This window comes from Boleophthalmus pectinirostris, unplaced genomic scaffold, assembly GCF_026225935.1.
Source record: "Boleophthalmus pectinirostris isolate CB_2022bp ecotype Guang Dong unplaced genomic scaffold, ASM2622593v1 HiC_scaffold_15, whole genome shotgun sequence".
NCBI classification, from domain to species: Eukaryota; Metazoa; Chordata; class Actinopteri; order Gobiiformes; family Gobiidae; genus Boleophthalmus; species Boleophthalmus pectinirostris.
Window position 1 is genome coordinate 35659800 of NW_026571070.1, and position 25974 is coordinate 35685773.

Below are 25974 nucleotides of genomic sequence, written 5' to 3' on the forward strand. Positions count from 1 at the left end.
CATGGCCGTAATATTAAAACATGCTTATGAAGCTTTATTCAAAGGAGCAGCATAAATGCAAGTTATGTATGCACAATTATTGTGCAAAGTAAGCCTTAAATAAATAAAAATAGAGCATTAATATAGTGAAGCATATTAGACTAATGCATAAAAAAGTTGAAGATTATGGACTTTCAATGCCCTGGGTAATACTGTAGGGGCTGAGTATTTGGGTAAGAGGCTTGTATTGGGGTAATGAGTGAAGGGGCTGAGTATCTGCATATGGAGTTGTGTATCAGGTCTGGGGGATCAGGAGCTGGCACTGGGGGCTGGGAATGAGGGTAAGGAACTGGTATCGAGCTAAAGGGACTGGGTATTGGGTGCCAGGGTAAAGGGCTGGGGCTGGGTAAAATGGCTGGATCTTGAGGTGAGGGTATATTGGGGTAAGGGGCTTGGTGTTAAGGGCAAGGGACTGGGTATACTGGGGAAAGGGGCAGGGGCTGGTCATTTTCGGCGGCGGAGGGAGATCCTCTGCAATCTGCGGGCCTTCCCTCGGGCGTCAATGGGCCTCATGTCCGTCATCTTGGAGCGCACCACCTGGTAGGCCCGAGCGCAGTAACTGGGCCGCTTGTAGTAGTAGACTATGGGCCGTGGGTGGGACTGTCCTGCAAAGACATTCACAAGAGCAGCTCACATTGTGTTTCTCGTGTAACCCTTTCTAAAGCTGTCCAGTGCAAAGATTTCACCCAAACCTCCATCCTGTTTCTCACCATTATGTGCTGGAGGGGTCTTTTCTGGTTGGCTATTGGAGTCATGTGACCTTTCAGCTGTCTGCTCCTGTCTCTGAACAGGGGGTGGGGCCACAGTCTTGTCCACTGTCTCCTTTGTCCTCTTTACAGTGTCTTCTGTCTTAGGAGTATTTGTCTTCAGCACCCTGTACTCCAGATCCTCAGGGTCCACTTTGGTCTTCTTCCTGGACTTGTCCTCCACATCTGAGGTATGACATTTGGTTTAAAATGTCAGGACTTTTGTGAATGATTCAGTGATAGATAACATCTAAGTGAATGCTGGAATAGCTGGGTGTGTAAGGGGAGTACCTATGGAGGCCTGTCTCCTCCATGTGTCGCGGTTGTTCGTGATCTCCTGGTTCCACACGACCCTGAAGCTCTTGAAGTCCACAGAGGCCACAGGGACACAGCCCTCAGACGCTGTGCTGTGGACGCTCTTCACATCACTGCCAGTCACACTGTTCAGACTGACACACACCACAGGGGTGAGGAGGTTTAATTTAGCATCATAATGTTCAAGAGCGTGATATTACTGAGAGCTCCCCCTGCTGCCCTCCACAAGCATGGTGCACAGAGAATGCCCTCCATGTGTGGTACCTGTTATGTGTGGTACCCGTGGCTAGTGCCTGTGGCTGGTGCCTGTGGCTGGTATCTGTGATGTGTTGGTACCTGGAGTGTCGCAGCCCGCTGGTCTCCTCCATCAGAGGGCTGACGATCTTCTCGATCATGTCTGTGAGCACGGTGAAGGTGGGCTCCACGATAAAGTCAATAAAACCTGTACACACAGCACAGCAGCCTCATCTCACTGACCAACACTCTTATACTATTATCTAATACTAATATCTTATTATGAATGAATTAAATGAATGCACAAACCACCGACATCGTTACTGTAGGATGAAACATAATTAAATAAGGAACATTTTCTAAAATACCAGTAAGTTTATTCCAACTAAACATTTACAGTATGCAGTAGTAAAATAACTGATCATATAAGATTAGCAATCTAGTAGTTACCAATCTGGGACTGAGCCACCATGGTGGACTTGCGGTCACACAGAGGAGAGAAGGGCAGTCCCAGCTCAGCCTCTTTGTCCCCCTGAGACACACAAGTACAGGTCAAAGGTCAAAGGTGACAGCAGTGAGTTTCTGTGCACCACTGGTCTAATAAGTCAGGGGACATTAGCAACTTTTTAACCACTGCACACCACAGTGCTGTTCTACTCTATAGGCTCAGACTGGTGAGCTGTACCTGTCTGAAGAACTCCTCGAGCAGGGAGGAGGTCCAGCGATGATGCAGGTCCCAGCGTTTGGCAGGATGACTGATGTCAGCTGTGTGCAGCAGCAGAGACAGGGCCTTGGGCTTGTCTATACTAGACGTTGATCATGCACAAGAAGAGTCACTTTAACTGCCAATAAAGTGCATCATCAACACAAAACTACTAAATCCATATAATGCATTAACTAATATTTCACTAATCTTTTGATGGCACTATTGTTTTGTTGCTTTTTTGAAAAATAAATGTGTGTCTGTGTTAACATCCTAATCATAATTCGGATTCTGTAGCCGCCTACTGTTGAATAGTGCTTTTCAGTCACAGAGTCTGGTGGTCCCGCTATGCCCCAGTGGTCCCAGTAAACCCAGGGTAGTACTCACGTGTCAGGCTGCTGCAGGAGGCTCTTCATGGTCTTGATCTGCTGGAAGTGACAGGACATGTCTGTGGCCAGAACCATCTCTACCACCAGGGACCTAAGCTCCCTACAACCACCAGCAAAACCCATGTCATGGTGCAGTATCACAGTGGCAGAAAGGACTCAATAGGAGGGGCTCTAAGTGTGTTAAGACACCTTAAGGCAACTCAACTCAACTCAACTGGAAGGAGCTCAGTTCAATAGTAAAGCATATGGACTAAACAGTATGGTCTGTGAAAAGTGTCAGACCTCCAGTCGTCTTTGGACAGGTTGCACAGGATGTTGTTCTCGTCCTCAGCCTGTAGGAGGCGGTATGCAGCACTGATGTGGTGGTTCTCCTGGACTGCGCGGTCATTGTAGAGCATAGCCGTGTCTGACCTATGAACCAAGCAGGAAGTGCCGATTCAAGAAAATCTGATTATTGCTCATCCCAAACAGAAAGGATTACTCATAATTAGGACTTTTAATCCCATGATTAAAAGCCGCAAACAAACTGCACACAGCATCCAACCTCACGCTCAGAGACCCTCCCCTTCCACAGCTTTGGCACTGTGGTGCACCTGCTCCTCTGACCCTGGGAAGCCCTGAGCCTCACTGGGTACTTTGCACATGGCACTTGGGGTCACTCAGTGATGAAATCATGGGCTAATGGAAAATCATTTTGGTGCAGGGAACATTGAAACAAGGAATTGTTTTTCCTTGTAGTGGGTGTAAAACAGTTTCTCCAGGAAATGCAGCCCATGTGCTTGTGTGGCATGGGCAGGTTCAGACTCCATTTTGAAATGCCTAATTATGACTATTAAAGAAGACATATTGTGCATGTGTCTGCCATATAGTTTTAATCTATGACCCCTGTGGATCAGTATGTTATAATTTGTGCAGCATTTTTTACAGTTAAATCACCATATTTATCTGACATGACTTAACAAAAAGAAACAAGCCCTCTGACTTCCGCATCAGCAAACTGTGGTGCCCAGACAATAAAGCCCCACATGCTGTGGGCCCCTCCTGTGGATAGCTATTAATCACACTATCAAGCAGCATTTTTTTTTTTTTTTTTACTTGAACCAAAATTACTATGCAACACTGCTGAATCCTGTGAGTATCACCAATTAAGAAAATAAAATTGGAGAAAGAGGTAAGTACATCACAGTGGGTGTGTACTGGTGGTGAAAATGGGTTGATTCGCAATATGATGTCTTGAAAATAAGCAATTAATGACTCAAACATGCACAAATCACTCCAAATACAACTTCAGATGAGTACATGTGAGGGGAAACAACTATAACACAGTTAAAAGCTCTGAAAAGTTTTGCAGAATAATTAATACTGAAGTATTAGTATTAAGTATTTATGTTTGTATTTACTTGTGGAAATTAGCTTCCATAAAAAACGCAGTCATTAAAATCAAAAGTAGTGTAATCCTTCACCTGGTCTGGACGTGGAAGTTGTTGGTGGTGCCTGTGTGCTCGTAGTCATGGATCGCTGCAGCAAAGATGATGGCAAAAGTCTCCAGCTCAGTCAGCCAGTGCTGTGAAGAACATTATTTTAGCATTATGGAGGACTACACAGACCATCATGCTTTGCTCCTTCTCATTGCACATAACATCAGGTTTGTGAAATTGTAGTGTATTGTTTTGTGTCATGCTTAATAATAATCAGGAAGTACACTGTTAGCATGTGATTTGTTGGTAGCTTTACCATCTCAACAAAACTTTGGTCTCTGAGTTGTGAAAATTGCTTGTAAACTCACCTCAGTGAATAATTACAATGTTTGGAATGCATACGGAAAGAGAGGAATGACTTAACTGGACCACTGCACAACAGGGTTAAAATGAATAAGTTAATTTTTTCACATTTTAAGACAGTTAAAAACAGGTGCCGTGCTTTTAAGTAAGTTCTTACATCATTATATTACTGAAGTAGTAGTAAATAGTGTGGAATGTGTAGATGATTGACTGTATGACTTGAGTTGTGTTGTCTGTGGTTGTGTTGTCTCCTCTGGTCTCCTCGTACCATCACACCGGTCTGGAGCAGCAGGTAGTGGATGGTCTGTGTGACGTCGGCAGCGTGCATCAGGTTGTGGTAGGGGTTCTTGTGTTTACTGTAGCCCTCCTCCAGCAGGTCCAAGAAGGACAGCAGAGACGAGATGGGAATCTGTGAGAGAACAACAAAGCAGAAGGAATTCAAACTATTACATGTGGGTTTAATTGAGGACATTTAATAAATCAGCTTGATGCTCTTCTCAACAATAAAATGTGAAGGTGGCTGGACTATTGATACTGTGACATCATGTTGGGGGTGTTCTACAAGTATCTCTATGGTGGAGTGTTCAGCAAGACAATGCATATTAGCAAACACTGTCAAAACAGTTTTAAGTGGCCATAGCGGCTTGTCAAAATCTGATCCTGTCAGATCTGAGAAGCTCAGCAGGGCCAGGTCTGGTCACTACTTGGATGGGAAACCACTGGGAAAATCAGGTGTCATTGTGTCCTTAGGCAAGGAGCTTCACCCACATTGCCTAGTTTGAAAGTGGTGTGCATGTGCGTGTGCATGTGATGGTGGTGATGATCAGAGGTGCCGATGGTGTGTGAAAGTGTGTGAATGGGTGAGTGGTTCCTTGTTGTAAAGCGCTTTGACTGCCTTGAATGTGGAAAAGCGCTATAGAAAAATGTGACCATTTACTTCCAGGGCTGCCAGGGCAGCTGTGACTACAGTAGTAGTTTACCACCACCAAGTGTGAAGTGAATGAATAATGCTCTGTAAAGCGTCTTTGAGTGTCCAGAAAAGCGCTATATAAAACTGATCCATTATTATTATTATTATTATTAAAAGCTTAAATAAATAAATAAATAAACAACACATTTGCAGGAGCCTGTGATTAATAGCGTTCATAGTCCTATTTAGGAGTTTCAGTTTGGTAGCTTGTGATTGTAATGAGATCGTAGAAGTCCATGATGGAAAAACTGATCATTTTGGATGCTGTGTGTGTGCATGTGTGCATGTGTGTGTGCAAGTGCATGTGCGTGCGTGTGTGGGTGTGTGTGTGTGTGTGTGCGTGTGTGTGTGTGTGTGTGTGTGTGTGTGTGTGTGGTGTGGGTGTAGGTGTGCGTGTGCGTGTGTCTAACAGAGCTTCAGACAGAGCAAACCCTACAGTTAGCTTCACAACCCCAGGGAAAATTGATGGCATCAGCTGTAGTATCAATATATCAATATCAATATGCCATAGGAAACATTTCATGTGTAAACAAGCACCCATGGGAGACCCACTGACTCAGAGGAAGAACAAGCAAACGTGAGGTGTGAGAGATGTGTCATCACATGTGTCATTCAACTTATTTTAGTCAAATTTGACATGGTTATGGATTATTATTTAAAATGATGTATTTAAAGGAACTGTATGTATCCTGTGCTTTTACTGTTTTATTGTATGTACTACTATGATTACTGAACTGGGTTGCCAGTGCCTTAACCCCAGAGGACACAAGTCCTTTAGGTTTAAACAGCAGAATTTTTGCACTGAAAATGGTAACCCAAATGTGAGGTTCTGTTTCAACAGTCTGGTCATGTTTAAGAGATTTAAATGACAATCTTACAAATATTTAATACCTTAAAGTGGTTGATAAGGCTGTGTGTATGCACCTTAAAACGGTTTATGAGGTCTTCCGTGTGTATTTTAAAACAGTCGATGAGGTTGTTGGTGTGCATCTTAAAGCGGTTGATGAGGTTGTTGGTGTGTATCTTAAAGCGGTTGATGAGGTTGTTCGTGTGTATCTTACAGCGGTTGATGAGGTTGTTGGTGTGTACCTTAAAACAGTTGATGAGTTTGTTGGTGTGTATCTTACAGCGGTTGATGAGGTTGTTGGTGTGTATCTTAAAACAGTTGATGAGGTTGTTGGTGTGTATCTTACAGCGGTTGATGAGGTTGTTGGTGTGTATCTTAAAACAGTTGATGAGGTTGTTGGTGTGCATCTTAAAGCGGTTGATGAGGTTGTTGGTGTGTATCTTACAGTGGTTGATGAGGTTGTTGATGTGTATCTTAAAGCGGATGATGAGGTTGTTGGTGTGTATCTTAAAGCGGTTGATGAGGTTGTTGGTGTGTATCTTAAAACAGTTGATGAGGTTGTTGGTGTGCATCTTAAAACAGTTGATGAGGTTGTTTGTGTGTATCTTAAAGCGGTTGATGAGGTTGTTGGTGTGTATTTTAAAACAGTTGATGAGGTTGTTGGTGTGCATCTTAAAGCGGTTGATGAGGTTGTTGGTGTGTATCTTAAAGCGGTTGATGAGGTTGTTGGTGTGTACTTTAAAACAGTTGATGAGGTTGTTGGTGTGTACTCTAAAACAGTTGATGAGGCTGTTGGTGTGTACCTTAAAGCGGTTGATGAGGTCGTAGCGGGACAGAAGCTCGTAGAAGACAAACTTGAGGGCATGGTCTCCACTGGCATCATTCAGAGCAAACACATCAAAGGACCACATGTCCATGTTCTGTACAAACACGATCAATCAGAGAAACACAGTGTTTGTGTAAATCTGCTCATTCACATGGATCCACATGGGCAAAACAGACTACGATTACTCTGGCCTCAATTCACCAAACTATATTTGTTTAACAGTCCAGTGTCAAGTCCAGTGCAGCTGAGGTGAGGTGACCTGAATTGTTGGAGGGCCAGATGTGTCTCAGTGATGCAAATGATTTAATTTATTGACTTAATAGTAAATCCAGGCTCATACACACACATATGCCAAAGTTTTGCTGCTCCAAGCTGTTTTCCACATAGTCTTTGTGGATCAACCGATGACAGAGGTCTACAGGGCACAGTAAGAGGCACAAGCTTTCTCATTGGCTATGAGGTGCATCACTTTGTGATTGCCTGTCAGGTGAGTCACTGGCTATGTGATGCAGAAAGATAGGCTCACGCTTACGTCAAAAACCAGGGAGACGTTTGGAAACATGCGATGACAGCTTATAATTCTTAATATAGACTGATATATCTTACCACATATCTTATCTTAATTAAAAGGAAAACTGCAGTAAAATGTACCCTACCAGTCAAAAGTTTGTTTTTTTTGTTTTTTTTTCCCTTTTCTTATTTTTTTGAAAATGTTTACATTAATTAATGACATAAAATATATGGAATTCTGTAATTCTGTAGTAAAGAAAAAAAAAAAAGTTTAACTTTTCTTTCTTTAATTTATTTGATATTCAGTACCTTGAGCACAGAGATGACAGTGGAGGGGTAGCAGAGGCCAGCCTGGTTGGAGGTGCGTCGGTACATTCTACAAACAAGCACCGTATTAGAAAACTCCTAGTATTCTCTCTAGTATTCTCTGTTAAACTGAGCACAAGAGTCACTCAGTTTAATTTCACTAACCCCTGCTCGTCCGAGCACAGACACATACCGCTCCACAAAGATGCCGGCCTGCACAGCGTGGACGATGGCCCTGAACCTGGGCTTGTCGTCCGGGCGTCTCAGGAGCGTCCTCTGCCGGGTGAAGGTGGAGGCCAGCCAGTCCCTCACCTCCGAGGGCACACAATCCGAGTGTATGTCACTGAACTCATCCTCCAGGTCCATCAGACGCCTAAGCACACACACACACTAATATATATAAATATAAAATAAATAAATATATATATACATATATATATATATATACACACACACACACACACACACATACATACATATATGTATATATATATATATGTGTATATTTATATATATATATATATATATATATATATATATATATATATATATATATATATATATATATATATATATATATATATATATATATATATATATATATATATATATGTGTGTGTGTGTGCATGTACATGTTTGTGTAGGGGTGTGTTTGTGTGTCTGCATGTACGTGTGTGTGTTTGTGTGTGTGTGTTCTTGCCTGGTCTCCTCCACATACAGAGACTCGAGCACAGTGGCAGCAAACACCAGGTTCTTCTTGAGGTCCACCACAGAAGCTTCTCCTCTCTCTAGCTGCTTCACCAGACACCTCAACCTGCAACACAGTAGACCAGCACTCAGGAAGTCAGCAGCAACCTAACAAGCTACCAACATACCTAACTAACTACCTACCTCAAGCCTTTAAGCCTGATTTTTCAGATTAAATAGCATGTCCCCAGCTCAACTAACTACTTAACTACCTCTCTATCTAACTAACCTACCTACATACATAACTAACTTCTGGAGAGGCCTCTACCAGCACAATTTTTTTAGGGCAACACTTTGATTCTTCATCATATCCACGCCCTGTGAGGCTATTGCATCAGAGACTCTGAGTGGAGAGTCTACAGTCTATTTCCAACTATTAGAATATATGAAAAAATTTGTTTCAAGAAGTCAAATCGATATATAGATTCATGACACATAAAGTGAAGCTTTCAAGCTTTTATTACTTAAAATACTGATTGATTGATAATGGCTTATACATAATGAAAACCCAAAATTCTCAAAACATCCGAATGCTGGAAAGTCACGGAGTCACACCCTAATGAGCTAATTAAACACCTGCAAATGTTTCCTGAGCCTTTAAATGGTCTCTCAGTCTGGGTCAGTGGACTACAAGGACAAGTGGGCTTCTGCTAAGGTCACTGCTAAAGAGGCTGGTTGTTAAGTGCTGTATCCAAGCAGATTGATACAAACGTGAGTGGAAGAAAATAATGTGGTAGGAAAAGGTGCATTAGCAAAAAGGATGGCCACTGCTTTGGGAGGATTGTCAAGCAAAATCTGCTCAAGACGAAGCTTCATAAGGAGTGGACTGAAGTTAGAGACAGCGCATCAAGAGCTGGCGTGGCAGTGCACAGATGAAGCCCATGGGACATGAGACAATGTCAGAAGAGTGTTACCTGGGCTGTGGAGAAAATAACTGGACTGTTGCTCAGTGGTCCAAAGTCTCTTTTCATATACATTTTGCATATCTTTCAGAAATCAAGGTCCCAGAGTCTGTAGAAAAAGTGGAGAGGCACAGAAACGTTGCTTGAAGTCCAGTGTGAAGTTTCCAGTCAGAGATGATTTGGGCTGCCATGTCATCTGCTGGTGTTGCTCCACTGTGTTTTTTAAAGTCCACAGTCAGCACAACCATCTACCAAGACATTTTACAGCACTTCATTCTTCATTCTTTCTACTGACAAGCTTTATGGAAAATGCTGATTTCATTTTCCAGCAGAACAGGGCACCTGCCCACACAGCCAAAGGAACCAAAAGAAGGCTCACTGACCATGGTGTTACTCATGGTGATTGTCCTGCAAACTCACTTGACAAAAATATTGAACTTTTCCATGAAATTGTAAAAATTGGAGATAGACTATATATTACTTTTACTGCATCTACTGTTGGCTGTGAGCAAAAATTTAGTTTTTCATGTAAATGAAAATGTATCTAATCTGATTTATTAACAAATGAACAAATTAATTAGCTACCTAACTATTCAACTAACCATCTAACTAACGAAGTAACTCATAAACACAGTAACAAACACAAAACAGAAAGAGTCAGAGATGTTGGAACAAAAATCTCCAAAGTGGTCCAATCTCCAAAGTACTGGACCACTTTTATTAACTCTACAGGTTCTTGCCAGTAATGTTTTGTGTTTTTATTGTATTTTTACTTATATTTACCTTCACAATTTTGTTGAAAATTTTTTCTATGTATTTGAGCAAAATGTGTCTTGCCCCACTACAGATACACTGTGCAAGCAGATCTTTAGGTCAAAATAAGTTTGCAGTGTTTTATTGTCCAAGAATCAAAAAGTAACATGCTGTTAACGTGCTAGTTTTTGTTAGTTTTATTCTCATGAATTTCACTCTGGTCTCTCAAACTTATGAAAGGCGCTTATCAACTTATGGTAAATAATTAAGATGCTCATAATGCATAAGGTAAGAGAGGAAGAACTTTGAACCAAAAATATAAAAAATAAAAAAATAACTATGGTTTTCACGTTTTTAAGACAGCAAAAATCTGGTGAAGCGCCTTTAACTTCTCATCTGGTTGACTTCTGACTCAGCACAAAAGCTAAAGTTCTCTAATCAAGGACCTTTAATGTATTTTAAAGTCCATTATTATCATAGATTTATACAAATACATCCAGCGTAGAAACAAACATCAGGCTAGTGTTAGTTCAGACCTGACAGCCGTCCTTTCCATGGCATCAGGAGCTTCTGGTGATGGGAGTTCTTCTGCCAGGATCTCAGCCGCACTGCGCTGGTCCAGCACTAGGGCCCGGAGGTCAGGGGCCCCCAGAGAGGCTCCCGGAGAACCCCCAGAGCACATGGCATTCTGGGAGCGCGAGCCTGCACAACAAACACACTGCAATGGAATAAAACCTCAAAAACTCAACCTCTCCTTACTCCCCATGCATGTACAGAATGATCCTCCAATATATAAAGCATATACATATACATAGTTTGGTTGGTAAGGAGATATGAAAATGCATGTTCTATTAAATTCTATTGAAGTAAATCATCTGATCTGTCAAGCTAAAATAGTAAAGGGTCAAACTGGTATCTTGAGGATTATCGATGTGATATGTCTTTTACGTGATTAAAGATGCACTGTGTAACTTATGATGGAGGTATATGCCACCTGCTTGTCTCCATGGAGATGTTCTTGTTTTGACAAGTATTGTTCTATCAGTAAAAACACAAATAAACTGCATGCATGCACAGATAATATGATATTGTGGAACATTCCAGGAACATCACATCCTGGAGACAAGCTTAAAGCTACACAGTGCACCTTTAAGATCCAAGAAAGTGAAACATTTGGATTGGGTTGTGTTGTCTTCATGTAAAGCCTGAACTCTATACTGACCTCTAGTGACCATTCCTCTCCACTACTTTCAGACACTAAATTTGAACAACAGTCACCTGAGAAGAGCTTGACCACAGAAAAGGAGGTGGTGGGTTTTGAAGGAATGGGGTGCAGTCAGAGCAGAGAGGACACTCACGTGCCAGGCGGGCCAGAGGGCGGGGCTTTCCTGTCCTCGTCTCATTGGCCACTGCAAAACAAAACAAACATGGGTTATTATTAGTGGACAGCTGCTCCCAAAGTAGTGTGGGTAAGTTTTCAGATGGTGGTGAACCTTTAACCTAGTCTAATACATATTTTATCATTCTCAATATATGTGCATGCCTCATGTGAAAGCTCGGAACCTTCAGAATTCACTCGCTGAGCAGCAGAGACTAACCGCCGTGTTCCTAACAGGAAGTGAGCATGGGGGCTCTTCCAGCTCTTTTGACTGTTTGTTTTAATCCACTCTACATGATCCTGGTGTTTTTATTTTTCTTCATATTTTCTATAACCTTTAAATAAAATTCTATTCCTAATATGGAACTTGGCTCCAAATGCACTGCTATAACTACTAGCCTCGTCAGCTTCATTTGACTGGAGCTGAACACTACGCCCTTTGCCCACATCTTTATCCAGTCTATGACAGTCCAGGAGCACTGAGTCATGATTGGTTCAGGCACTGGGGTTCAGGTAGTGACCATTCAGATCACAGAGAGTTTACTTCTGAATACATCAAACTGACCTCTAAGCTCCTTACTCCTAAAGCCAAAACTGCGTGTGCGTCACTGCCTGCTTCTCAATTCCCACAATCCTTCCTCCAAAGACCACTGTAGCACTCCCGCAGAGTCGGCTCCTCCGATGCAGAGTCAAGGCTGCATCCAAAAATGGTTAAATGCACTTAGGATGTTCTTTTTCTTATCATTGACACGGACGTGCGTCATCATCGTCCATGACAAGGACCATCTGATTTCATCAGTAAGGTTGGGAAGGAGTAAGTTAAGGAGCAGTTATGCTTCTTTTCATAGCTCCTTTAGCATAAGAAACTCAGGAGGTTCCTAACCAGCAGTAAGGAGCTATGAGGTATCCCACAATCCACTGCACAGATCAAACCGAACATACAAGTTCTGCATAAATAAACTGAACTTTACAACATATAAAGCATAACCACTATAGAACCACATCAGCCCGTTTGATCATATAAAGAATTTAATGCAAGTTTGTGCTAGTCTTACAGAAACAAAACTTAAAACCACATGGCTCGTTTGCATAACCACTAAGGCTGATAAAAACAGCTCTCTTCTTGTGTACTGGTGTGCTTGTTGTAGTTCATTTTCTGGGAGTTGTAGTTTTGACTGTTGTTCATGCTGCTGGTTTGGAGAATCTGGATCCACCTAAAGCAGTGATAGCTACTTGTCTTCACTGTTCTTCCTCCTCCTTGGCCCTTATTAAGCATTTGCATGTAACATGGCAGTCACATGACTTCATGTTTTGGTGGCCCTACTGGAGGTCAAGGTTGGGGATTGATCCACAGGGTGTTATTCAGCTACTACAATATAACCATGGCTACTTTAAACAACATGAAACTGTAAGAATTTGACAGCTCATTAGATCAGCTGTCATTAGAGAGTTTTCTTATTCCACAGCAGCATTGTCTCTCATGTGCAAACACTCGGGTCATGTATGTGCCCTGTCATGCTCAAATGTTCATTAAAACTAGAGCAGTAGAGGATGAGGGCGCTTATTCTAGTCTGTTTTGTGGGTGTTGTAGTTTTTTATTATACAGCTGTAGGGTCACTTGGCATCTCAGTTTTTTCCCGCTGCTGGTTCAGATGGTTGGATTCTTCAAAGGAAGCTGAAGCTTTTTCTCCTCTCTACCTAGGATTCTTATGGTTGACCCCATGACGTAACTCCAAAGATAAAGGACTTAGAGGAGCTGTCATTTCATGTATTTGGACTAGTAAGTGTCCTTTTAGGTTTAAACACACTGCATTGAAACTGGCAACCCAAATGGGAGACAATGTGAGGCTCATTCTGTTTTCTGATAGAAAAATGTCACAACTGTTGTCTTTATTTATGTTGTAAAAGATAAATGAGACAATTAAACGTAATTAATAACAAAAGATCCCAAAGTCGTGTTCTTCAAACCACGCCTGCTCATTTAAGGCCTCAGTGCATTAGTGCTAATGAGTCCCTGAGCTCCGGCCTTACTGAAGCAGCTGCACCATCACTGCACATCACCGCATTTCTATAGCAACACTCAGTAAACACTCACGCACACACACACACACACATACACACACACACTCATGTAGGGTTTCCATGTTCCCGGAGGACATCACACTGACTTTCAGGATATCATATTGTCATATTTTTCATTATTTTACATTTTGTTCATTGTAAACCCCAAAAGCAGTAGATTTTCATGTATTCATTCTCATTGTTGAAAAATGTCTGTGACTGTTGTTGTCTTGTTGACTTGAATCTGAATCTTTTGAACAGTCACACATAAGTACAGAGCAATAGGCAGAGATAGGGGGTAGGTGAAAGCTGAAATTTTCTCTGCACTCAAACCTCAAATGCAGGACAATACAGGATTACTCAAACATGTATGAATCAATCAAAATAGAAGGGTTTGAGTAATCTTATTTATAGTCCATACTTAGCTAACCTGGACCATAAACTCTAACACTAAAGGGTGTTAGAGATTTAGGTGAGAGTTCTTCTCTCAGACAGAAAACACTCCACCTTGTGATGTCTTGTGGTAATGCAGGAAGTGCTCCACTGTGTTTTAAACTCCATACACCTTCACTAGAATCACTTGAAGGATTCAAGCTCTGTATTTGCCAAACTTGTTTTAGCCTCATTAAAACTGCTTCTCTCCTCAGTCCACCAGCAGTTAATCTCAACTGTACAAAAGGTGAAATAAAAATATTGTATTCAAAAAATGAAAGCAACAAGTTAAAATTGTTCTAGTGTATTTAAGGGTAAAGAAGTTCAAGTGAGGCTAAAATTAGCTGTTCAAAACTACATGATATCACAAGTTGTAACAGAGCATTTGGAGCTTTGGAGAAGTAGACAGACTAATAAAAGGATTATTCAAACATGTGAATGAAACAAAACATAACTCCAGCTCTGTTTTTGACATTCTACATAAGAACATTATAACATGGCTTAAAGCTCACAGGAGTCTGTTCTGTGTAAATATAGAATATCTTAAACTTACTTGAACCTAAACCTGAACCTCTGATGATGATACTGTACTGTCATGTACTGTGTGCATTTACGTCATGGGAACCTGTCTCCACACTGTGATGACTATTCACTCACACATGCACAGGTACAGGAGCCCTGGGTCTGTACATCACACACACCGACACACACCGACACACACCGACACACACCATCACACACCGACACACACCGACACACACCGACACACACCGACACACACTGACACACACTGACACACACTGACACACACCATCACACACCGACACACACTGACACACACCGTCACACACCGACACACACTATCACACACTATCACACACTATCACACACTGACACACACCGATACACACCGACACACACCGTCACACACCGACACACACCGACACACACCGACACACACCGTCACACACCGACACACACCGACACACACCGACACACACTATCACACACTATCACACACTGACACACACCGACACACACCGACACACACCGTCACACACCGACACACACCGACACACACCATCACACACTGACACACACCGACACACACCGACACACACTATCACACACTATCACACACAGACACACACCGACACATACCATCACACACTGACACACACTATCACACACTATCACATACTATCACACACTGACACACACCGACACATACCATCACGCACTGACACACACCATCACACACTGACACACACTGACACACACTATCACACACTGACACACACCATCACACACTATCACATACTTTCACACACTGACACACACTGACACACATACACTGACACACACTGACACACACTATCGCATACTGACACACACTATTGCACACTGACACACACTGACACACACACACACTGACACACACGATCACACACAAACGCACACTATCACACACTGACACACATTGACACACACTATCACACACCATCACACACTGACACACACTGACATACACATACACTGAAACACACTATCACACACTGACACACATTGACACACACTATCACACACTGACACACACTATCACACACTGACACACATTGGCACACTATCATACACTGACACACACCATCACACACTGACACACACTGACACACACACATACACTGACACATACACACTTACACACACTGACACACACTATCACACACTGACACACACTATTACACACTGACACACATTGACACACACTATCTCACACTGACACACACACATATACACTGACACACACACAGTATCACACACTATCACACTGACACACACACATCACACACTGACACACACATCGCACACTGACACACACTGACACACACCATCACACACTGACACACACTATCGCACACTGACACACACTGACACACATTGACACACACTGACACACACTGACACACACACTCACACACTGACACACACTATCACACACTGACACACACATACACACTGACACACACCATCACACACTGACACACACCATCACACACTGACACACACATACTGACACACACTGACACACATTGACACATACATCACACACACACTATCACACACTGACACACACTATCGCACACTGACACACACTGACACACACCATCACACACTGACACACACCATCACACACTGACATATACTGACACACACTGACACACATTGACACACACTATCACACACTGACACACATTGACACACACTATCACACACTGACACACACTATCACACACTGACACACATTGGCACACTATCATACACTGACACACACCATCACACACTGACACACACTGACACACACACATACACTGACACATACACACTTACACACACTGACACACACTATCACACACTGACACACACTATTACACACTGACACACATTGACACACACTATCTCACACTGACACACACACATACACTGACACACACACAGTATCACACACTATCACACACTGACACACACCACACAACTGACACACACTATCGCACACTGACACACACTGACACACACCATCACACACTGACACACACTATCGCACACTGACACACACTGACACACATTGACACACACTGACACACACACCACTATCACACACTGACACACACTATCACACACACTGACACACACTATCACACACTGACACACACCATCACACACTGACACACACCATCACACACTGACATATACTGACACACACTGACACACATTGACACATACTATCACACACACACTATCACACACTGACACACACTATCACACACTGACACACACTGACACACATTGACACACACACTGACACACACTATCACACACTGACACACACTTTCACACACTGACACAGACTATCACACACTATCACACATTGACACACACTATCACACACTGACACACACCATCACACACTGACACACATTGACACACACTATCACACACTGACACACACTGACACACACTATCACACACTATCACACACTGACACACACTGACACACACTATCATACACTGACCCACACTGACACATACACACTGACACACACTGACCCACACTATCATACACTGACACATACACACTGACACACACTGACACACACTGACACACACCATCACACACTGACCCACACTATCATACACTGACACATACACACTGACACACACTGACACACACTATCACACACTGACACACACTGACACACACTATCACACACTGACACATACACACTGACACACGCTATCATACACTGACACATACACACTGACACACACTATCACACACTGACACACACTATCACACACTGACATACACTGACATATACACACTGACACACACTATCACACATTGACACACACACACATGACACACACTATCACACACTGACACACACTATCACACACTATCACACACTGACACACACCATCGCACACTGACACACACTGACACACACACATACACTGACACATACACACTTACACACACTGACACACACACACACTGACACACACGATCACACACAAACGCACACTATCACACACTGACACACATTGACACACACTATCACACACCATCACACACTGACACACACTGACATACACATACACTGAAACACACTATCACACACTGACACACATTGACACACACTATCACACACTGACACACACTATCACACACTGACACACATTGGCACACTATCATACACTGACACACACCATCACACACTGACACACACTGACACACACACATACACTGACACATACACACTTACACACACTGACACACACTATCACACACTGACACACACTATTACACACTGACACACATTGACACACACTATCTCACACTGACACACACACATACACTGACACACACACAGTATCACACACTATCACACACTGACACACATTGACACACACTATCACACACTGACACACACTATCACACACTGACACACATTGGCACACTATCATACACTGACACACACCATCACACACTGACACACACTGACACACACACATACACTGACACATACACACTTACACACACTGACACACACTATCACACACTGACACACACTATTACACACTGACACACATTGACACACACTATCTCACACTGACACACACACATACACTGACACACACACAGTATCACACACTATCACACACTGACACACACCATCACACACTGACACACACTATCGCACACTGACACACACTGACACACACCATCACACACTGACACACACTATCGCACACTGACACACACTGACACACATTGACACACACTGACACACACTATCACACACTGACACACACTATCACACACTGACACACACTATCACACACTGACACACACCATCACACACTGACACACACCATCACACACTGACATATACTGACACACACTGACACACATTGACACATACTATCACACACACACTATCACACACTGACACACACTATCACACACTGACACACACTGACACACATTGACACACACACTGACACACACTATCACACACTGACACACACTTTCACACACTGACACAGACTATCACACACTATCACACATTGACACACACTATCACACACTGACACACACCATCACACACTGACACACATTGACACACACTATCACACACTGACACACACTGACACACACTATCACACACTATCACACACTGACACACACTGACACACACTATCATACACTGACCCACACTGACACATACACACTGACACACACTGACCCACACTATCATACACTGACACATACACACTGACACACACTGACACACACTGACACACACCATCACACACTGACCCACACTATCATACACTGACACATACACACTGACACACACTGACACACACTATCACACACTGACACACACTGACACACACTATCACACACTGACACATACACACTGACACACGCTATCATACACTGACACATACACACTGACACACACTATCACACACTGACACACACTATCACACACTGACATACACTGACATATACACACTGACACACACTATCACACATTGACACACACTATCACACACTGACACACACTATCACACACTGACACACACTATCACACACTATCACACACTGACACACACCATCGCACACTGACACACACTGACACACACACATACACTGACACATACACACTTACACACACTGACACACACTATCACACACTGACACACACTATTACACACTGACACACATTGACACACACTATCTCACACTGACACACACACATACACTGACACACACACACAGTATCACACACTATCACACACTGACACACACCATCACACACTGACATATACTGACACACACTGACACACATTGACACACACTATCACACACTGACACACACTATCACACACTGACACACACTATCACACACTGACACACATTGAGACACACCATCACACACTGACACACACTGACACACACTATCACACACTGACACATACACACTGACACACGCTATTATACACTGACACATACACACTGACACACACTGACACACACTATCACACACTGACACACACTATCACACACTGACACACACTGACACACACTATCACACACTGACACATACACACTGACACACGCTATCATACACTGACACATACACACTGACACACACTGACACACACTATCACACACTGACACACACTATCACACACTGACACACATTGACACACTATCACACACTGACACACACCATCACACACTGACACACACTGACACACGCACATACACTGACACATACACACTTACACACACTGACACACACTATCACACACTGACACACACTATTACACACTGACACACATTGACACACACTATCTCACACTGACACACACTGACACACACACATACACTGACACACACACAGTATCACACACTATCACACACTGACACACACTGACACACACCATCACACACTGACACACACTATCGCACACTGACACACACTGACACACACCATCACACACTGACACACACCATCACACACACTGACACACACACTGACACACACTGACACACATTGACACACACTATCACACACTGACACACATTGACACACACTATCACACACTGACACACACTATCACACACTGACACACACTGACACACATTGACACACACCATCACACACTGACACACACTGACACACATTGACACACACCATCACACACTGACACACACTATCACACACTGACACAGACTATCACACACTGACACACACTGACACAGACTATCGCACATTGACACACACTATCACACACTGACACACACTATCATACACTGACACACACTATCACACACTGACACACACTGACACATACACACTGACACACACTGACCCACACTATCACACACTGACACACACCATCACACACTGACACACACTGACCATACACACTGACCCACACTATCATACACTGACACATACACACTGACACACACTATCACACACTGACACACACTATCACACACTGACACACACTGACACACACTGACACACACTATCACACACTGACACACACTGACACACACTGACACACTGACACACTGACACACTGACACACACTGACACATACACACTGACACATGCTATCATACACTGACACATACACACTGACACACACTGACACACACTATCACACACTGACACACACTATCATACACTGACACACACTGACACACATACACACTGACACACACTATCACACACTCACACACTGACACACACTATCACACACTGACACACACTATCACACACTGACACACACTGACACACACTATCACACACTGACACATACACACTGACACACGCTATCATACACTGACACATACACACTGACACACACTGACACACACTATCACACACTGACACACACTATTATACACTGACACACACTGACACACACTATCACACACTGACACATACACACTGACACACACTGACACACACTATCACACACTGACACACACTATTACACACTGACACACACTATCACACACTGACACACAGGGACATATATATAATGTTCTTCATGGCGTCATACTGACACTGAGCTGAATGTGACAGGACACGTTCACACATTCACACACAGACAGGCGGGGTGTCTTGCCTAAGGAGGCAACAATAGAATGCACTAGTGGGGAGCGGGGATTGAACTATCAGTATTAAGGTTTGAGAAGGAGTGCTCTCCCACTCACAGACACTGCTGCCTCAGTTTGTAACACTTGGTGCTAAATAATAAGGAGAATTTAACCCTCAACTAGACGAGCTTTAGGATGTGACAATATCTGAAGTGTTTTCTTTGATACTCTTGTATTTATTACTGTATTTCTTCTGCTGCTTGACTGTTTGTTTGTAACAAAAATAATTCCCTCTTGGAGATGGAAAAGAAAGGTACTTCTGATTTAAACAGTGGCAAAGTTAGTCACTTCAAACCAGGAAATATCTCCACATTTCAGTTCACAAAAAAAATGTGTTTGAAATCAATTTCATTAATATAGTTAGAGTTTAAAGTTTGCTTAAATGTGGCTCTTCAAGCCAGTGAGAGGCCACAGCAGGTGTGTGTGTGTGCGCGCACGTGTGTGTGCGTGTGTGTGTGTGTGTGCGTGTGTGTGTGCGTGTGTGCGTGCGTGTGTGTGCGTGTGTGTGCGTGTGTGTGCGTGTGTGTGTGTGCGTGCGTGTGTGTGTGTGTGTGTGTGTGCGCCTGTGTGTGCGAGTGTGTGTGTGTGTGTGTGTGCGTGCGTGTGTGTGTGTGTGTGTGTGTGTGTGTGTGTGTGTGTGCGCGTGTGTGTGTGTGTGTTTACAGCAGATGTCGGGAGAACTGACCTGGATTTATCAACTACCAACATTCAACAGAATGCAGCAAAAGACTCCCTGAACATTTTTATTTCTGTTGAATATGTTTAAAGTATGTGAGTGAATATTGTAATGATTTAAAATATTAAATTGATTTTCAATGAAGTGACACATGACCACACACGATCAGACACAGGCATGTGAGCGTGAGGATGACAGGGCCCAAACATGAAGAGAAACAAGAGAACTGAACATCCTCAGCAACATTCACGATTTCAACCTCTCTTCTAGTGTCACACTATCTCCTAAAATCCAAACTCCTAGACTTTCCCTGCAGTCTCTGTTGTTATGACAACGGGAGCACGCCTTGAAAACGCAGAGGAAGTGTTGGCGCTAAACCAGTGAAATGGCAAAAAAAAAGCAAACGTGAGGATGGGAGGCTCTGATGCCCCACAGTTTCTAAGGAAGAAACTCAAAACATGCAAGATCTAAAGACCTAACATTGCAGGCAAAGTAACACTATGAGGACAAGCAGGTGGTGGACCCTCCCCCAACCACCAGCACTGCAAAAGTTACATATTGCATCTTTCTCTTGACATCATGAGGGTAAATATCCAGCTGTGGGGCTTCCTTGTGACTGTGGAGGTCTCTGCAACTGCTCATAGCTCGAAATAGCCCAGGTTTGTCTAATCCCAACACAGAAGGAGAGACAGAGATGTACACAAATGAGATTATATACTGCCACGTCCATTTTCAAATTGTTGCGGGGTAAAAGTACATCACAAAGTACAGACTGAAGGCCGTGTTGTTGACGGAGCTGAGTGATCGTCATGGTAACCAGACACATTCTCCATACACTGGTTTGTACAGAGCTGTGGAGACTTTGTCTGCTGCTCAGAGAGACATGGGACGGACATGGGTACTACAGTACTCTCGTGTACTGAGGGTATTTGCAGAGCTTGTACTTGTGGAGTTGAAGTAGGAGTAGTACAATGAGTGTTATGTAACTTTAGCTGAGGGCTCTTACACTGTGGCCTTGGACAGTGGAAACACAAGAGACTGGATCACTACATCTCTGTTAGTTCACACAAATGCAACGCTGTTTCACACATGCAGCAAATTCATACTTTTGTTGGTGTAGTAATCGTGTTATTATCATAGATATACAGTATCTATGTTTATCATGTAGTTTCCACATCACACACAGACCTGGAGTTGCTTCATTCACACATGTTTAACGCACAAACCCTGCACGTTTAGACTGTGCTTTTCTCTCAAACTGAAGACACAAAAAAAAAAGAGTAGGGGCGTGCAAAAACATAGAAATATTGATATATATCATGTCATTTAATGTGATGATACAGTATGGATACCGTGGGCTGCTGTATTGATATATCGCAACAGTATTTCTGGTATATTTTACTAAATTGTTTTGGTATTTGTTCAGAAGAAGGAAAGTTTTTATGCAACACATTTGACATATTCACTGTTTTCATGATTAACTTTGCACAAGAAGTGGTTTAACAAAGACAGACATGAGTTAAGCTTTATTTTTTATTGAACTGTATCGAATTGAAAGCTCACTGTGTCGAGATATGTACCGTACTGTGGCATATATATCGAGATATGTATCGTAAAGTGGCCTATGTATCGAGGTACGACGATATTGTATCGGCAACTTCTTAATGATACCAGCCTTACTTGTGATGTCATGTGGTAATACTGTGGATCTATATTTAGAAATGAGCAGAGGCCATTGAAAACAAAGCAACGCCGTCCTAGGTTCAGCTTCCAGATTTGATTATAGTTCTACTGGTAATGCAGGAAGTGCTCCAGCATGTTTCTAAACTCCAGACAGCTTCATCAGAATCATTTGGATCATTTCAGCCTTGGAACTGCAGATCTCAACTGAACTAAAGCAAAAGTAAACTGTTCACTTGAAAACTGCACCTTCATTTTCAACTTTGGAGATGTAGACAGACTAATAATAAAGAGTTACTCAAACATGTGTGAATGAAACAAAACACAACTCCAGATGTGTTTTTGAGAAGGAAACAACATTATAACCTGTCTTAAAGTTTAATATACTGTATGTTCATGGTTGAACATACGCAGAGGTAATTCCATAACTGTTACCTGCAAGCATGATGTAAACAAGGGCCAAAATCTGTTTCAATACTTAGGATTATATAAAAATAGATGACAACATTTGTATTTTGTTAAATGACTATCAGGAATATGTTGTCTTGTACATAAATTGTCTCTGCATTTTGTATAGTTTTTTAAGCAGTACAATTCTGTTTTACTCTTTTTCTCCACAGACTGTCACTAAACTGATGTAAAACTATGACAAATATTGACCACAGGTACCATCACCAAACCAAGTCAGAATTCAAAACACATGAAAAGCTTTAAGCTGTAATTACATAATATAAAGTGAGAGATTTGAGTTCTTACCGATGGTGAAGCTGAACCCGTCTATACTGAAGGTGGCGCTGCGGCACTTTTTAATGCCTTGTTTCTTTGTGCTCTCCTGTGCCATGGTCCCACACTGTCCTCTGTCCCACACTGTCCTCTGTCTTAGCCTGTCCCAGTCCCCTCACTGTCCCTCATGTCTCCTAGCTCCTCGTCTCCTGTCCTCTGTGTGGTGCCCTGCACACTTGACGCTCCCTCCCTCTTTCGCTCTCTTTTACGATCTCTTCTCTCCTCCTACCGCCCTCTCTCCTCCCCCCGTGTCTATGTCTCTCTCTCATGCTCCATCTCTACCTCTCTCTCAATCCCTCACTGTCTTCTCTCTCTCTATTTCTGTTTTCTCTTCTTCTTCCCTTCTTTTCAGTCTTTCAGTCTTTCTCCCTCCCTCATTTCTCCCTCTCTCTGTCTCTCCCTCCCTCGTTTTGCTCTCTCTCTGTCTCTCCCACCTTTCTCTCTCCCTTCCTCAATTCTTCCTCCTTGTCTCTCCATCTCCATCCTTTCTCCCTCCCTTACTCGTTTCTCTCATTTCTCCTTTCTCTCTCCTTCCTTCATTTCTCCCTCTCTGTCTCTCCCTCTTCCTCCTTTCTCTCTCCCTCCCTCATTTCTTCCTCCTTGTCTCTCCCTCTCCCTCCTTTCTCTCTCCCTTCTTTGTTTCTCCCTCTCTCTGTGTTTCTCCCTCTCTCCCTCCCACACCTCTCTCTATATCTCTCTCTCTGTCTCTTCCTCCTTTGTTTTTCTCTTTCTCACTCTACCACTCTCATTTCTATCTCTCTCTCTGTCTCTGTCTCTTTCTCTCTCTCTCCCTTTCCCACTCGTGTCTCCCTCTCCCTCCCTTCCTCCCTCTCTCCTCTCCTCTCGTCCTATGTTTTGGTGGATTGGCACTTGTCGGGTGTGATTAGGGCCACTCGACTGCGTGGTTCGCGTGCTTTGTTGCCAGGCTGCGGTCGGAGAACCCCCCCCCCGAGGGTATACCTCTCATGGGGGTGAGAGGAGAGGCGGGGGAGGGGAGGGGGAGGGGGGTGAGGAGGTGATAATGACCACAATTAGCACAACAGACTTAAAGACGAACACACAGCACAAAGCACAAGTGATGTAACTATTAAGATCCACTTGTCGCTATGGAGACACGCAGGTGGAACCGCAAGTCAAAATGACAGGTCAGGTCTGTGGAGACGTGAGCCTGTTCTTTTGTAGACACTTGACACAATTTATCTGTTTTGTTGCTATGACGTTGTTATGAGGAAATTCTTAAAGATTCTTCTTAAAAGTTGTAGTTTTGTGAGATGACTTGTAAGACTCTCACTGTGTATTTGTACTTGAGTATTATTTTTGACGTAACAGTAATCTTTCTTGGCACTATGTAACTATATACCTCTATGCCTGTCTCCAAGGAGATGTTATTTCTTGTCTAGAATGTTACACAGTATTACATTAAAACAGAGGTGGGGCCACATGAGAAACAGAAAATATTGTGAAGGCCAAAATGCTTTACTCAGGCGTGAGATCAAATGATAAAATATGTTTATTTTGTAATTCAGAATGAGGTTAAACGGGCTGGACAGAGTCGACAGAAGGGCCGTGTGTGACCCCAGAGCTGGACAATGCCCAGGTCTGATCTAGCATATCTATCTCCACCAGTAGACTAAGTTACCAGTC

At 43.0% G+C, this 25974-nt stretch overlaps 1 protein-coding gene across 1 annotated transcript; it reads right to left on the reverse strand.

Moving 5' to 3' along the window:
- Nucleotides 1-483: 483 nt before the first annotated feature.
- On the reverse strand, nt 484-24388 carry pde1ca (phosphodiesterase 1C, calmodulin-dependent a). Its single transcript, XM_055150847.1, has 17 exons — nt 24304-24388; nt 11427-11477; nt 10605-10770; nt 8367-8480; nt 7860-8039; nt 7670-7736; nt 6828-6944; nt 4476-4616; nt 3890-3990; nt 2709-2837; nt 2425-2526; nt 2020-2140; nt 1785-1866; nt 1437-1542; nt 1077-1234; nt 732-971; nt 484-644 (listed from the first exon to the last, which is right to left on the reverse strand). The coding sequence occupies exons 1-17, from the start codon at nt 24386-24388 to the stop codon at nt 484-486; spliced, it is 2121 nt and encodes a 706-aa protein (XP_055006822.1).
- Nucleotides 24389-25974: the final 1586 nt, after the last annotated feature.